The 13908-nt window shown below is 49.2% G+C and overlaps 1 protein-coding gene across 2 annotated transcripts in view; it reads right to left on the bottom strand.

The window, feature by feature from the left end:
• Positions 1 to 13908, bottom strand: part of IGF1R (insulin like growth factor 1 receptor) — a 303627-nt gene that overhangs the window by 9293 nt on the left and 280426 nt on the right. For both annotated transcript variants that reach the window (XM_077870111.1, XM_077870116.1), the window contains exons 19-20: positions 11664 to 11793; positions 6190 to 6324 (exon numbers count right to left, since the gene is read on the bottom strand). In XM_077870111.1, coding sequence (XP_077726237.1) covers positions 6190 to 6324; positions 11664 to 11793 — 265 coding nt within the window. The remainder of the gene's footprint in view (positions 1 to 6189; positions 6325 to 11663; positions 11794 to 13908) is intronic.

Raw genomic sequence — 13908 nt, 5'->3', positions numbered from 1 at the left:
TATGCTTCGGTCGGTGCATCCACTGGGTGCATCCATGGGCTGGCAGGCAGGGTTTACGCCGTGAACTACTTTTAATCTTCACAAGTTGAGAAGTAGGCACCTTATAATATATCCCCACTTCGTAGATGAAGCAGTGGAAGCACCAAAACATTAAAAAAGTTGTCCGAGGTCCCCAAAACAGTGAGGGTGGAGTGGGATGGAGTTCTCAGGGAAAGAGTAGGGTTGTGCTTTAAACACCACCTGCCTCAGGAAAAGAGGCATTTTCTCCACCTCAACAAAGGCAAAGGCAGTCCTCCTAGGAAAAGGGTTCCTCTCCTTCTGTCACAAGTGCTGTAGGGGATTTGCATTGATAAGCAGGCAGCTCCTGCCTGGGGGCAGATGGCCAACAAGCCTTCCCTGACCCCCCATCACTGCCTAGGACCCCTGCCCCCCCCCCCCCAAAAAAAATAAATCGGGCCATAAATACAGGAAACTCCTCTCCATGGCTCAGCTGTGATTTCCTCTCCCGCTGACTGACTCATCCCTGAGTAGCAGCAGCGCAGCCAGGGCCAAGAACATGTGAGGTGCCCTGGCTCAGGGTGGCTGTGGTAAGGGGTGGGGTGGGGGGAGGGGGTGCTAGAGGTGCCACCAGCCAGGGAGCGACTGGCGTGACATCAACACATGGGCCATGTGATGCCTTTCTCAAACCACTCGAGTCACAGCCCTTCCAGGGCTGCCCATAAAAGGAAGCCTTTTTTACTCTGTAGGATTTGAGAACCTTGTTTACACTATCTCCACAAGAAAACTTTCCAGTAGACTCTAGAAGGATTTATGGGCTGATTAAACTCCCCTTTAAAAAAAAAGCACGTTTTACAACTAGGTCGCTCTGTTGAGGCAGTGCAGCTCTTTCCCGGATGCCCCCTTGTGGGGGCGGAGGGGGGTGCGCAGGCCCCTCACTTGGAGCTACTTGCTGCCCTGCCCTGTGGGGAAGCTGGTAAACCAATTCACGGAGATGGGGGGGGGGGAAGAATCCCAGGGGGCAGTGTGAGGCCCACCCCCTCCCAACCTGCACACAGAGGGGCCTCTGGATTGCCACCCTACTCGTCCCTATTGTCATGCGCACAGGCTGGGAGCAGAAGCCAAGGTGTGAGAGGCGGCCCAACCTTGGTCCATGTGGCCACTGTCCCAACAAAGACCAGATTCCAGAAAGACCCCAAGGGGCTTGGTGTGCCCCTACTCTGCCTGACTGTCTCATGAGCCACTTCTCTGCTGAGGTTGGCAGTGCGACAGCAGGCCTGCCTGACCCCTCACCCCAGGCCACTCTGCCTTTGGACCCATATCAAATGCAGGGCCCAGGTACCACGGGACAGCCCATGGTCGCAAGGTTAGCCAGGCAGGAACGGCCATTCCTGACTGGATTCTATTCAAGTACCCGATTCCCACAAAACCAGCACAGGATTACTAGGGATGAGGGATGAGGGAGTTTTAGTCAGCAACAGGAAAAAGCATGTTTGAAAACCACAAAGCAGGGGTGCCTGGGTGACTCAGCCTTCGGCTCAGGTCATGATCTCTGGGTCATGGGATGCTCAGTAGGGAGTCTGCTTCTCCCTCTCTCTCTGCCCCTCTCCTCTGCTGTACTCTCTCTCCCTCAAATAAAATCTTAAAAAGGGAAAAAAAAAAAAAAAAAGAAAACTGCAACCCCCCCCAACCCCCACCCCCACCCCCCCAGAGACTACTGAATCTGTTTCAGACTCATCTATGGGTGACTCTCAAGGCAAGAAGTTCAAATTCCTTCCTGAGCACCGGATACTGAGGCCCACCCTGGCCAGGGTCTGGACATGTGACATTGCAAAATGATCTGGCCTCTTGGCTTATGAACCCATACAGGTCTTTGCTCTAGCTTTATCCTGAAGCATTAGAATCCAGTCCTTCTGCCGCCGGACTTGTGACAGCTGGGGCTGTGCCTTATAGTCCCGTCTCTGGGATGTCCGCAGTCAGCACGTAGCCACAGGGACTCAAGGACATTCATGGTCTAAGTACAGAGTCATAAGATGGGCTCTGTTGTCAATTTGAAATGTGGAACCACCAGCGAACCACAAGCCAAATCTGATCTCATGCCACTTGTTAAATTAATTCAGATTGAGTTTGGTGTTTAGACTCGCAAGCCTGGATTCTCTGTGGCTCTGGACCATGGAGCCTTTTCTCTAAAGCCTAAGTGCACTGTGCTGTTGAGGGCATGGGGATTACTGGGCACTCCCGGGTGCCCACTTCCCCTGCTTGTGGGCATCGCCAAGATAAGGATGCTGAGCTGAGGACCTTCAGCGGCCACTGCACGCCGCGCCCCCACATTACCCTCCCGGTGCGGTGGTGCTCGTTCAGACCCCTGGAGCCACACCACCCAAGTGGTTTCTCTCCTACCTGGAGGCCCAGCAGGGCTTTTGGGCAACTCCCAAGAGCTCGGTGACTCTCTTCTCCTCTGGGAGAAACAGGAATCCATTCTTTCATCACCTATAACAAAAGAACTCCTCTCCCAGAGCACTTCTTCTTTACCTAAACTCATCAATAAACTCAGGACACAACAGACACTCCCTATACAATCAACTAAGTTCCTTTCATTTTGTTATTTTCTCAGAAGGGAGAACAATTTGCCACAGGGGTTCTGGATGACAAAGCAGAAATGCCTTGTGAATTAAACATTTAATATCTGACGGTAACCTCTCCGTGTGAATTTCCTTGTCACTCAATGCTGGGAACAGGAAGTATACTGCCTTTCCCATGGCAGGGGGGCTGCTTCCCAGGCATATTAAATTAATATCAAAACTCCAGGCACCAGAAGGTAGATCAACTTTAGGAGTCCTGCAAGTTTTTCAGAGGCCAACATTTTTCTAAGTCAAAGATAAAGCTCAAAAACAATACTTCTCCTCTCATCACCCCCAAGCCACATGAATGAAACACACACCGGCTTTCTCAGACTATTTCTAAGCTACTACAACACCACGGATTCCAGCCACAACCTCTATTCTGGCACTCCAGACACTTGGATGCAAATTCAATGGGCATCACTCCTCATGCTCCATTAGTTAGATTTTTGCTCAGAAGGAAGATTTTTCTTATGATGGGCTGACAAGAATACATACTGTTCAGAGAGAACAGTCACCTGTGAGGGAATCTGGGAGTCAGTGGGGTATGGTAACCAGCCCCCACAGTGATCCCCACCTCCTGGTAGGCCCCCTGCAATCTCCTCTCACATCAGGAGGGCTGCTTCTGATCAGGCCATAAAGGACATTGGGGCTTCTGCTCTGCTCTGCTCTGGAATCATTTACTCTTGGGCAGGGTAGGCAAGCTACAGGCCCATGGCCCAAATCTAGCCTATCGTCTGATTTTGTAAAGCCTACGAGCTAAGAATGGTTTTTACATTTATAAATGGTTGAAAAAAAATAAAAATAACAGTAATATTTTGTGACATGAAAATTATGGGAAATTCCAATTTCCGGATCCCCAAATCAAGTCTTACTGGGCCATAGCCATGCTCATTCACGTGGTATCTGTGATTGCTTTTGCACTAGAACAGGGGTGAGTAGCTGTCACTGCGACTGTATAGGCCCCTGGAGCTGAAAATATTTCCTCCCTGCCCTTCTAGAGGAAAAGTTTGCTGAGCCCTGCTCTAGAAGTCGGTTGCATGGCACTTGGCCACATGAGTGGGCCACCTTGAAAGGGGGTCTCAGCCCCAGTCAAGCCTTCTGCTGACTGTAGCCCTGGCTGAGAGACTGAGCCGGAGCCATCCAGCAAGCTGTTCTTGGGTTCCCAGTCTTCAGAAACTTTGTGGGATGGTAAATGCTTCTTGTTGTTTTTAACTATTAGGTTTGGGATAATGTTGAACTGCAGTAAAAAACTGGTACAGGCCAGGAGAGGGAGCGTTTCCATGCTAGGCAAGAAAATGCACTGCCTTTTTTGTTTGTTTTACTAAATGACCTTTTGAGGCTCTTCCATCTTTGGGTCCTGAAGTCTAAAGAAGCTAACTGGGTCTCTTCCATTTCTGGGTCCTGAAGTCTAAAGAAGCTAATTGGGAAGGTTCTGGAGGGATCTGGGAAAACTCACTGTCTCCCCACCTGTCTCAGCTACCCCCCCGCATCCCATGTGCACTGCCCTGCCCACCCCCCCGGAAAAGTGGAGCTTCCTGTCACTCATGGGCCTACTCTATGCCCCATGTCTAGGACCATGCAAATTTCCTACTCTAGGCCCTACTCAGATGACCAATGGATTCCCCTGCCCCCAAAATGGACGCAGAGGTGAAGGGATGCTGCCTTCCCTACAGTGATCTTGGGTCTTCTTAACTCCATGCAAGCTGTCCAGGGGACAGAACAGGTTTCAGCTGAGCAAACATTCAGAAGCAGCAGTTACAGAGTACAGGGCTCAGCTAATGCACTCCAGAAGTGCGGGGTGCTGTACCAAGTCTCCTCCAGCCTGCGGGCCCCACAGCTGCACAGTCAGAGCCATGGGAACAAAGCCTCCCATATCTACATGGAGCTTGGGAATTCAGCTTCGGGTCATGACAGGGTGTTTTGGGAAAAACACACAACCTTGGTTTGTTGACGGACATTGGTTTCTGCTTCCCAAGCTGTGGTCGTCAGACCCTAAGATGCTCCCCAAGATCCTTGCTTCTGAGGTAAATGCCCTGTGCAGCCCCTCAACCAGATGTGGGTTGGACTAAGGAAGATGATGGGATTTCATTCTGTTAGTTTTCTCATCAGTTGCCTCTGAGTTACCCAAAAGGGAGATCATCTTGGGTAGATATGGCTTAGTCAGCAAAAACTAATGGTAAATACCCCAAAGAGACAGGTTCTTTTGCTGGCTATGAAGAAGTAAGCTGCTCCAGGGAGAGAAGACCCATTCTTTGGGAGGACCCCCATCCTGCAGCCACGGGGCTGAATCCTGCTGACCACCTGGAGGGCAGGTAAGAGGGAGGCCCAGAGCCTCAGATGAGGGAGGCCCCAGCCTACGTCAGATGTCAATCTGATGAGACTGAACAAGGGGGCCAGCATACCTGTGTCTGGATTCCTGACCTGAGGAAACTGCTGAGAGATTCTGACAAGAAAAGCTTTCATGAGGGTTGAGGCCTCAGTTTCCCTGCTAGCCACCTGACATGCATCTGACTCATTTGCAAACCAGCCCAACACCCTGAGGCCTAGCCTGAGGCAGTGCGCACTGGAGGCCTGGGGCATACAGGTAGGTAGCAGATCCAGGGCTCCTCCACACAGACACAGACATAGACACAGCTTGACAACTCCTCGGGGATCTTCCTCACGTGAAGCCAAAGACATCCTGAGAAGCACTTGTGGAAAATCCCTGAATTGGTCCTGAGGTACTACTAGTGGTAGCCTCCCTTCCACCCTCTGGGACCCAGTGGCCCAACCACAGAAAGAACACCTTCACACCCTCCTCTGACAGACAGTGAGGCCCTCTGACCTCTGCTGACAGGGGGCGGGGGGCATCGGGAACGCTCTGCCAGGATTGGACAAATCTCAGGAACAAGAAGCTTGTTTTTTGTTAAGAAGTGGAGTGAAGTGATGGATCTGCCAGTGCCCCACGCTGTGCGTGCCCCACGCTGTGTCTGCAGGGAGGTGAGCTGAACTGAGGGCCAAGTAGCCCAGAGTGCATGTGGCTCCCATGCTTTATGACTCTTGCAAACACTCAACAAAGAAGAGACCTGAGAGGACCATGGTGGCAGTAGTGGCAGTGGCGTGGGGTAAGAGGTCTGAGGTGTGCCCTACATGGCGTGCCAGGAGTGCCGCCATCACACTGTGTACACAGACTGGAGCATTCTCTCAGGCCTGTGGTGGTGGCAACAGGCTCTGGAATTTGGGCTTCAGAGCACTCAGTCCTACTGTTGCCGCCTCCCCCCACCTTTTAAAACTTTTCATGGACAAGATGCGTAAGGATTGCTTTGGTTAAATACCTCACAGAGATGTGTGGCCTGAGAAACCGCAGTGCTGACTATTAAACTAAAAGGGAAGTGAGGGGAAACTGAGGTAGCTCCCCAAAGGCACAGGTTTCTTCCATCAGGATGACCCGATGACCCTCTTCTAAACGGCCCACCAACGGCACCTGCCGGGCCAGAGACACAGGCTCTCAGGACCACTGACCCCCTGGGTCACTGATGAGGGAACTCAGAGGGTGAGCCCGGGTGGAGGGGGCCCAGGAAATACGTACAGCATGTCGGGGCAGTTGTCCGGCTTGTCCAGAAGGCCGCCCTCCATAACGAAGCGAAGGACTTGCTCGTTGGACAAGCCCTGGTATGGCTGCTCAGCCAGCGTGGCGATCTCCCAGAGAACGACCCCAAAGGACCTATGGTAAGAGAGGAATGTGAGGGCTCAGGAAGGGAAGGGCAGACCACACGGCCCTCTCCTTCCCAGCGTCCCCCTGCCCGGGTGCTGAGCAACTGCCTTCTGTGTGTGAGCCCGGCCCCGGCTACACATGGACCTCCATCTTCATCTGTTGCTGCTCATGTTTCCTGCAGGGGAGAAGCAGCCCTGGGGCACAGTGGAGGAAGCTGAAATGGAGGGAGTTTGCAGGGTCCCCTCAATGACAAGGAAGCACCTAATCTCTCTCCTGGGAAGCCCAGGCAAGCTGAGTTCAGGGCCTCACCAAAGCCACAGGCCCAGCAGGACTGTCTCCCAAATGTGCTTCATTCTCTAATCAAGGGCAGGTTCCTGCTGGGACAGTGGGGCAGTGGCCTCAAATCCATCCTGGGACAATCAAATACCCAAGGAGCTCTCGATGCTGGCTGCAGAGGAGAGTTTTTAAAACACACTGATGACTGACCACAGTTCTGATGTCATTGGTCTGGGGTACTGGGAAGTTCCACGGGGATCTCCCAGGTCCAGTGGGGCTGGTGGGAAGAGAAGGCCACGGGGGCTAGGAGCTGCTGGCCTGTGGAGGGCTTAGCCTCACAGCATGGAGAGTGAGGGGGGCAGCGCCAGCTGGTGACAGGGCTCCTGAACAGCCAGGTGTCCTCAAGCAGGGTTGAGCTGTGGGGCAAAGTTCTGAGGAGTACATTCAGGAAGGGGAGCTGTGAGCGACTGTGCCATGCATGCACTCCTGCCTGCTGGTTTACAAGATCCAACTACTGGAAAACAAATTAAAACACACAGGCACGCACACAGAAATTTTAGGCAGATACTGTTTAGAAAGGCAATATTGTAATCTGCCAACTAAAGGTGCCTTCCCAACGCACACTGCCACCTTGTACAAATTTTCCTCGGTCTATTTGCCTTTATGTTCGGTTCATTTCAGCAGAATAAAGCAGGCTCGGCAGCAGCAAACGGCCTGCGGGGCTTCTGACAGGACTGTGGAAAGCCATGGGTGCTGGCAGAGCCGCACCGAAAATTCTGGGGCCGGCACTTCCCGCTGAGAGCTCTCGGATCCTGGCTGGAAGCCTGCAGCAGGAGGGCCTCGGACTCTGTACCATAACGTTTTACTCACAGCTTCAGCTAGAGCTACTTGGCCATGAACAGAAGGTTTCTGTGCAAATGGGTACCAAGAGTAGATGTTAGACACAAATAGGATCTTAGCTGAGGATGGACCCACCCAAAGTCCTTTTAAATTTCTGGTGACCAAGAAATAGCCTTTATGTTGTACAAGAGACCTAGAAAAGCCAAAGAGCCGGAGGCCTAGCATGGCCTTCAGAGGCCTGGGCTTGGGGCTGCCGGCTCCTCCATCGGCTATGGTGGTGGGCCTCCTGCAGAAGCAGTCCTGGTCAGGTAAGCAGCTCGCCCCGGAGGCTACTGCTCCTCACCGTTGCATCCATAAGGCGGTATAGCTCTAGACATGACAAGCCTGCTGTTCTTACTGACTGCAGGCCTGGCCTGAGGGATCATCTGAGAACACAGTTTCCTCCCAGACCCACTTGCACCCCATGGGCTCTCCTAGGGGTGCCAGCTGCTCTCCAGAAGTCCGTTCTCACTCTGGCTCCCACATGGACTCCTTCAGCCCCAACTACTCTGGCTCAAGCTCCCTGGTACTTGGCTATCCATACACTTCACAAGTCTCAACCTGACATCTGCCTCACACAGTCCCGCTCTTCTGGCCTAACATGAGCAGTCAACCCAAGGCCATCCATGCCTCCGCCTCCTCAGAGTCCACCACAGTGCCCATGGTCTTCATTGGGCCCAGAGCACTCCTCTGCTTTGGCCAACACTCTACTCCATACAGCATTACACTCTAGTGAACATGATCTTTGTAAATGACAGCGCTAGGTCACATTCCTGTGTCACTCTTTCTTCAAAAGCTTTACATGTCTTTGTAGAACCTCCAGGATCAGGCCCAAGTACCTCACACAACATTGGAGGCCTTACTTGGTCTCTCTCTACCCTAGCCTCCTCTCTCAAGGAGATCCCACCATCTTCCACAAGCACCAAGTGCGTCCTGCCACTCGCTTCCCCAGCATTCCTACTGCCAGGAACCCATATCCTTATTGCTCCATAGGTGACAATTTGTACTTTAGGGTGTCCCACAACCCCATCTCTTCTGGCCAGCCTTCCATGACTCTAACCTGTCAGGATCCCTGCCTCTTCTCCATAAGACTTTATCCCTCAAGGACAGGGAGTGTGTCTCTGATCACCCTGTTCTTGTACACACCGACCATTTTCTGGGCCTCACCAGGTACTCGTGATCACACCTGTGAAACAACATAGCAGGTAACAGGCCAAGCTCTCCATAAATGCTTTCCCTGGGGTGACTCTTGTGTGATGTCAATGTCACTTGTCAGCGAGGGCCACTTAATGCTGGAGTCTGATCATTCCTCATGGGATGTGATCAGCTGTATGAAGTCCAATGTATAGAGACTGAACCATGTCTACCCAACACCAAGAGGCCACGCCTTGTGGCACCACTAGTTGTCACAGGAGCCATTTAAACATTTATCAAGCCACTGCAGATCTCATAGGGAGTGTAGACATTCCTAAATAGACTTCACCTCACAGATGGAGCACCAAAGCCCAGAGCTGTCCCATGGTTTGACCAAGGCCACACAGCCAGTCAGGGATGCTAAGAAATATGCAAAACCCACATGTTTTTCAAAGTAGGAAATTTGCAATGAGGCACTGGTACAAATACCTTCACAGAAAACCAAGGCATGAATTTTGTAGATACATTCCATCTTTAAACACTGGACAAATGCCTTTGTGTGACATCTATTCTGATTACAAGCATGGATTTCCCCAGAAATGGTACAACTTGTTGTGAGTCTCCCATGTCAATACAAGTGCTGCCTGGGGTCCACATTCAGTAACTATGCCTCTGTGCACCAATACAGGATCACGTCAGTGTCCTACCCAGCAGCAAATCAAGAACTACAGAGATATCTGTGTTCCCTGCTAACATTAATTAGCTACTAAAGAAGCAAATGATTTTGATTTTAAGTGGGGTGCAATCAGTTCTGGATATTTGTGGCAGTTTGGAAACCTTAGTGAGTCAAGAAATAAAGACTGTTGTAGAATGACTCAGATGCACAAGAAGGGAACACACTATGGGTTCCATCTCCCTACTTCTGTGCTTGGGTTCCTCCAGGCCTGGAGGGCACGCTAGTGTCTTCTAACCCAAAGGAACCACTGACAGGGACACAGTGCCAGGGGAGCTGTAGGGGGAGCAAACATGGTGCCCAAGGGCCTGGGAATAGAATCTCAAAGGACAGCAGAAAAAGTGGAAATGTCCAAACTAGAGAACAGATACCATTTCCTTGTGACTCCAAGGTGTCTTGTCAAAACAGAGCAGGGTATACAAATGTGTCACAGAGAAGGCCCAACGGATGTCACCAGGAGGGCAACATAAGCACAGCATGAGCAAGATTCACAAAGAACAAAGATATCTTCAGAAGTAGGGTGGTCTGTTTTCATGAGGGAGGGAGTAAGCAGTCCCTGGAAATGTGAGTGAAAGCTCAACAACCAGCTGCCAAAGATGCTGTGGATGGGACTTGGGGGCTGGATGTGACCATAGAGATACCTCCCAAACCTAAGATTCTGGGGTCTATTTTACAAAGTCAAATAAAACTCTTTGCAACTTTTTCTAGATTTTCAACTGTTTAGGAATGACCATGCCATTGAATATAATCTAAAATAATTTCTGTTCCTTTGACAGGGAAAGCTTTAGATCCTAGGCAGCTGAGAGACCTCTATTCGCCAGTGTCCTGGCTGGCCTATCCTACATTAACCTCAAAGGCTGTGTTAAAAAAAAAATCTAAAGCACCCTTAATGCCTGAATATTGACTGGAATGAATACCAAATACCCACTCTTATTTATATACACATATTATTGATTGATAATGTCTATGCTGTCATGTGGGAGAAAACTGGCATGGAATACCCTAAATGTCCCTTTGTTGCTGCTTGTTGCAGTCGTTGCTAACTACACTTTGGGGAAAAATTAGATATTAATAACTCCAGTTTTATCTTCCCATTCTGCCCCTCATTTTCTCTGGCTCTCACAGTTCTTTCTACGTTATCATACTGTAAGCTGACCTCAGAGTTTTTGGAGGCATGGCGGCTAGAATAATCAGACACATGAACAGACCCAGGCCTGTCGTCTCCCCATCATCTCTACAACAAAAATGATGGTGAGCACTTTGATTTGACAGCAAAGAGGTAACTATGTTGGACAGGCTGATTGCAAAACAAATCTCATACGTGAACTCGAGAAGTCACTGCACTCTGCTGGGTCATATTCAAATGCTATTTCCAATTTGCACCTGTCTTCAAAGTAAGATCCAAGGCCCTTGAACCGTGAAAGGTTCACGAGGTTAAAAAAAAATGATGTCGGTCACTATTTAAATACCTCCTCTATGTGGTCATCCAGACAGTAGGAGTAAACAACTACCATTTCTGTAACACACCAGCAGTGGGATCTCCTGAGAGGACAGCCAAGAAACTGGTTGACGTGCCAGAAGGTAGAAAACTGTGAGAGTCAGAGGGTAGATGTGCCAGGGTTTGAGCCTGCCAAGGACCTCGGTTGTATTTGAGAACCTGACCTCCTCTCTGCAATGTTGGTGATGAATCACAATAAATGGCACTACTCAGAGTCCTCTGCATTCCTCAGCTGGTAAGCTTTCTACCCCAAGGTACATTTATTAAGGGAGATGTTCTGCTTTCTATACCATCCCTGTGTCAACACAGGTCAATGATGGTGCCCACTGAAAAAGGACAGACAGCAGATAGGTCCAACAAGAAAATACATCCAGACTTAAAATCTTTCAGTCTAAATAGAGTAATGTCTGCAATCTCAAGTTTTAATTAGATGAGGCACACACACACACACACACACACACACACACACAAACACACATCTGTTGGGAAAGATAAAATGAGAGCAGGCAGGCAGGGGAGAGGTGAAGTTCTCTGCCATGTCCTGGCTCCTGGTATCCTGGCCACTTAGTGAACAGCTAAGGACTGAAAGAGATGTTGGTCCTATAAATTCTTTAGATCCAACAAATGCCCATGGTCCTTAGCTGGCCCACCCACAACAGGAACCCTTAGAAATGCAGGAGTGTGACCCACATAACACTTAGCCAAAGCTGGAAATAGGCTAATGGTGAACAGAAAACATGAGAAAAATAAAGCCCTCGGGACTGAGCCAATGGGATCTGTGGAGGCTGGAGTGCTCCACGCTTGTGTTATAGGAAAAGTCTCTCATACCAGACGTCAGAGTGAGTGGTGAAGACTCCATCCTTGAGAGACTCAGGTGACATCCAGCGCACAGGCAGCAGCCCCTTGCCTCCTTTCCGGTAATAGTCTGTCTCATAGATGTCTCTTGTCATACCGAAATCTGTAAGGTAGAGAGAAGGCACCCGAGTGATACGCTTGGAGCAGCTCTCAGGGCAGAAGCAAAGATGTCCTGTGCCACTGTGCAGGGAGGCGGGGATATGGATGCCCATATCCAAGGGTGAGGCACACTTTAAGGAGGCTGGACCTCAGTGTTAGCGATTGTATAATGCAGAATCAATAAGGGATGACTGATTTGATTAATCATGTGACAAGGAAATACCAAGAAATCTCTGCTTTCAAATATGTTTATAATTTGACTCTTTAAAAAAGCTAATTCCTGGGGCACCTGCGTGGCTTAGTTGGTTAAGCGTCCGACCCTTAGGTTTCAGCTCAGGTCATGATCTCAGGGCTGTGAGATTGAACCCTGCGTTGGGCTCCACACTCAGCAGGGAGTCTGCTTGAGATTTTATTTTCTCTCTCCCTCTCCTTTTGCCCCTCCCCCTGCTCTCTCTCTCTCTCTCTCAAATAATGTTTTTTAAAAAGTTAATTCCAGGATGCCTGGGTGGCTCGGTGGTTGAGCGTCTGTCTGCCTTCGGCTCAGGTCATGATCTGGGGTTCCTGGGATCAAGTCCCACATTGGGCTCCCCATGGGGAGCCTGTTTCTCCCTCAGCCTGTGTCTCTGCCTCTCTCTCTGTGTCTCTCATGAATAAATAAAATATTTTACAAAAAAAGTTAATTCCAAATAAATAAATAAAGTTAATTCCTTTATTCATTTAAAATGAGAAGCAGTTTACAAATTATCAAGTCTTACAGTTTATCAAGAAAATATATACTGTGTAGACCAAAGGTCATTTTTCCTTTTTTAAAGATTTTATTTAGGGCAGCCCAGGTGGCTCAGCAGTTTAGCACTGCCTTCGGCCCAGGGTATGGTCCTGGAGACCGGGGATCGAGTCCCACGTTGGGCTCCCTGCATGGAGCCTGCTTCTCCCTCTGCCTGTGTCTGTGCCTCTCTTTCTGTGTCTCTTATGAATAAATAAATAAAATTAAAAATGAGAGACACACACAGAGAGAGGCAGAGATAAAGGCAGAGAGAGACGCAGGCTCTATGCAGGGAGCTCCATGCAGGACTCGATCCCAGGACCCCGGGATCACGCCCTGAACCCAAGGCAGATGCTCAAGCGCTGAGCCACCCAGGCATCTCAGACCAAAGGTCATGTATATGTGGTTTTCAAAGCTGGTGAAATAAACAAGAGCATGTTGACTCTTATTTACTTGGTAGCACTGCCCCACTGCCAGAGGAAATAAAGTAGTTTTGCCACTTATTAAGGGGGAAAATATTGAAAAGTACCAATTCACGGGGGAAAAAAGTACCCAGTAAGATGCTTTGGGGATGCTATTTACCAGGCCCCTGGAGCTATTACTCAATAATGTTTTTCAACATAATACTCCCACTCATTTTTAAAAATTTCTTCCATTTTCCATGTCTCTAGAAGATGTCACATAATTACATTTGATGGCAGGCTTGCTTTATAATCCTAAACTATTGCTTCTTTGTCAGATTCTGATTTTCCACTCAATCATATAACCTTTTTCTTCCAGGGACTCTTCTGTTTTCCTTCCTAGGAGAAAGGGCTGCTCTCCTTTCTAAAATGCTCATTCATGTCTCTATCTGTGCCACAAAGTGGTAAGGCTACAGAGCAAATTCAAGGAATAAATTTCCTTGGACATTAAGCAACACAATTTACTTGTACTGAGCGAAGGGCCATCAAATTGCCTCTGGTAAAATTACTTGTCATGTTTGTAATCCATGAGACACTGGGCATTGGGACAACAGGGTTTTTGAACCCTAGTGAAGAATCAAACTGAAATGTTGAAGTCTTATCTCAGAATTACTCCAGGGATATGCAAACGAGAGTACTTGCCTTTAATTGCACAAGAAGGAAAAGAAAAGAAATCCCAGAAAAAGAACGTGAGCTATTTCTGAACACAAAAGAAAAATTTCAAATTTTAGTGAGAAAAACCACAAGTACAAAGAAAATGTCACTGTAAATGTACCACCTGGTTAAATGGCAAATATGGTCCTTGCTGATTTGGACTTCAAATGGCAAGTGGCACAATAATAGCTCTCCCACTGTGAAGTGGAATCAGGAAGAAAGTAGCATGAACTGAGCTCCT

Source organism: Canis aureus, chromosome 2 (genome assembly GCF_053574225.1).
Source record: "Canis aureus isolate CA01 chromosome 2, VMU_Caureus_v.1.0, whole genome shotgun sequence".
Classification (NCBI taxonomy): Eukaryota; Metazoa; Chordata; class Mammalia; order Carnivora; family Canidae; genus Canis; species Canis aureus.
The sequence above is the reverse complement of the archived record's forward strand: the minus strand, read 5'-3'. Positions and strand labels throughout refer to the sequence as shown.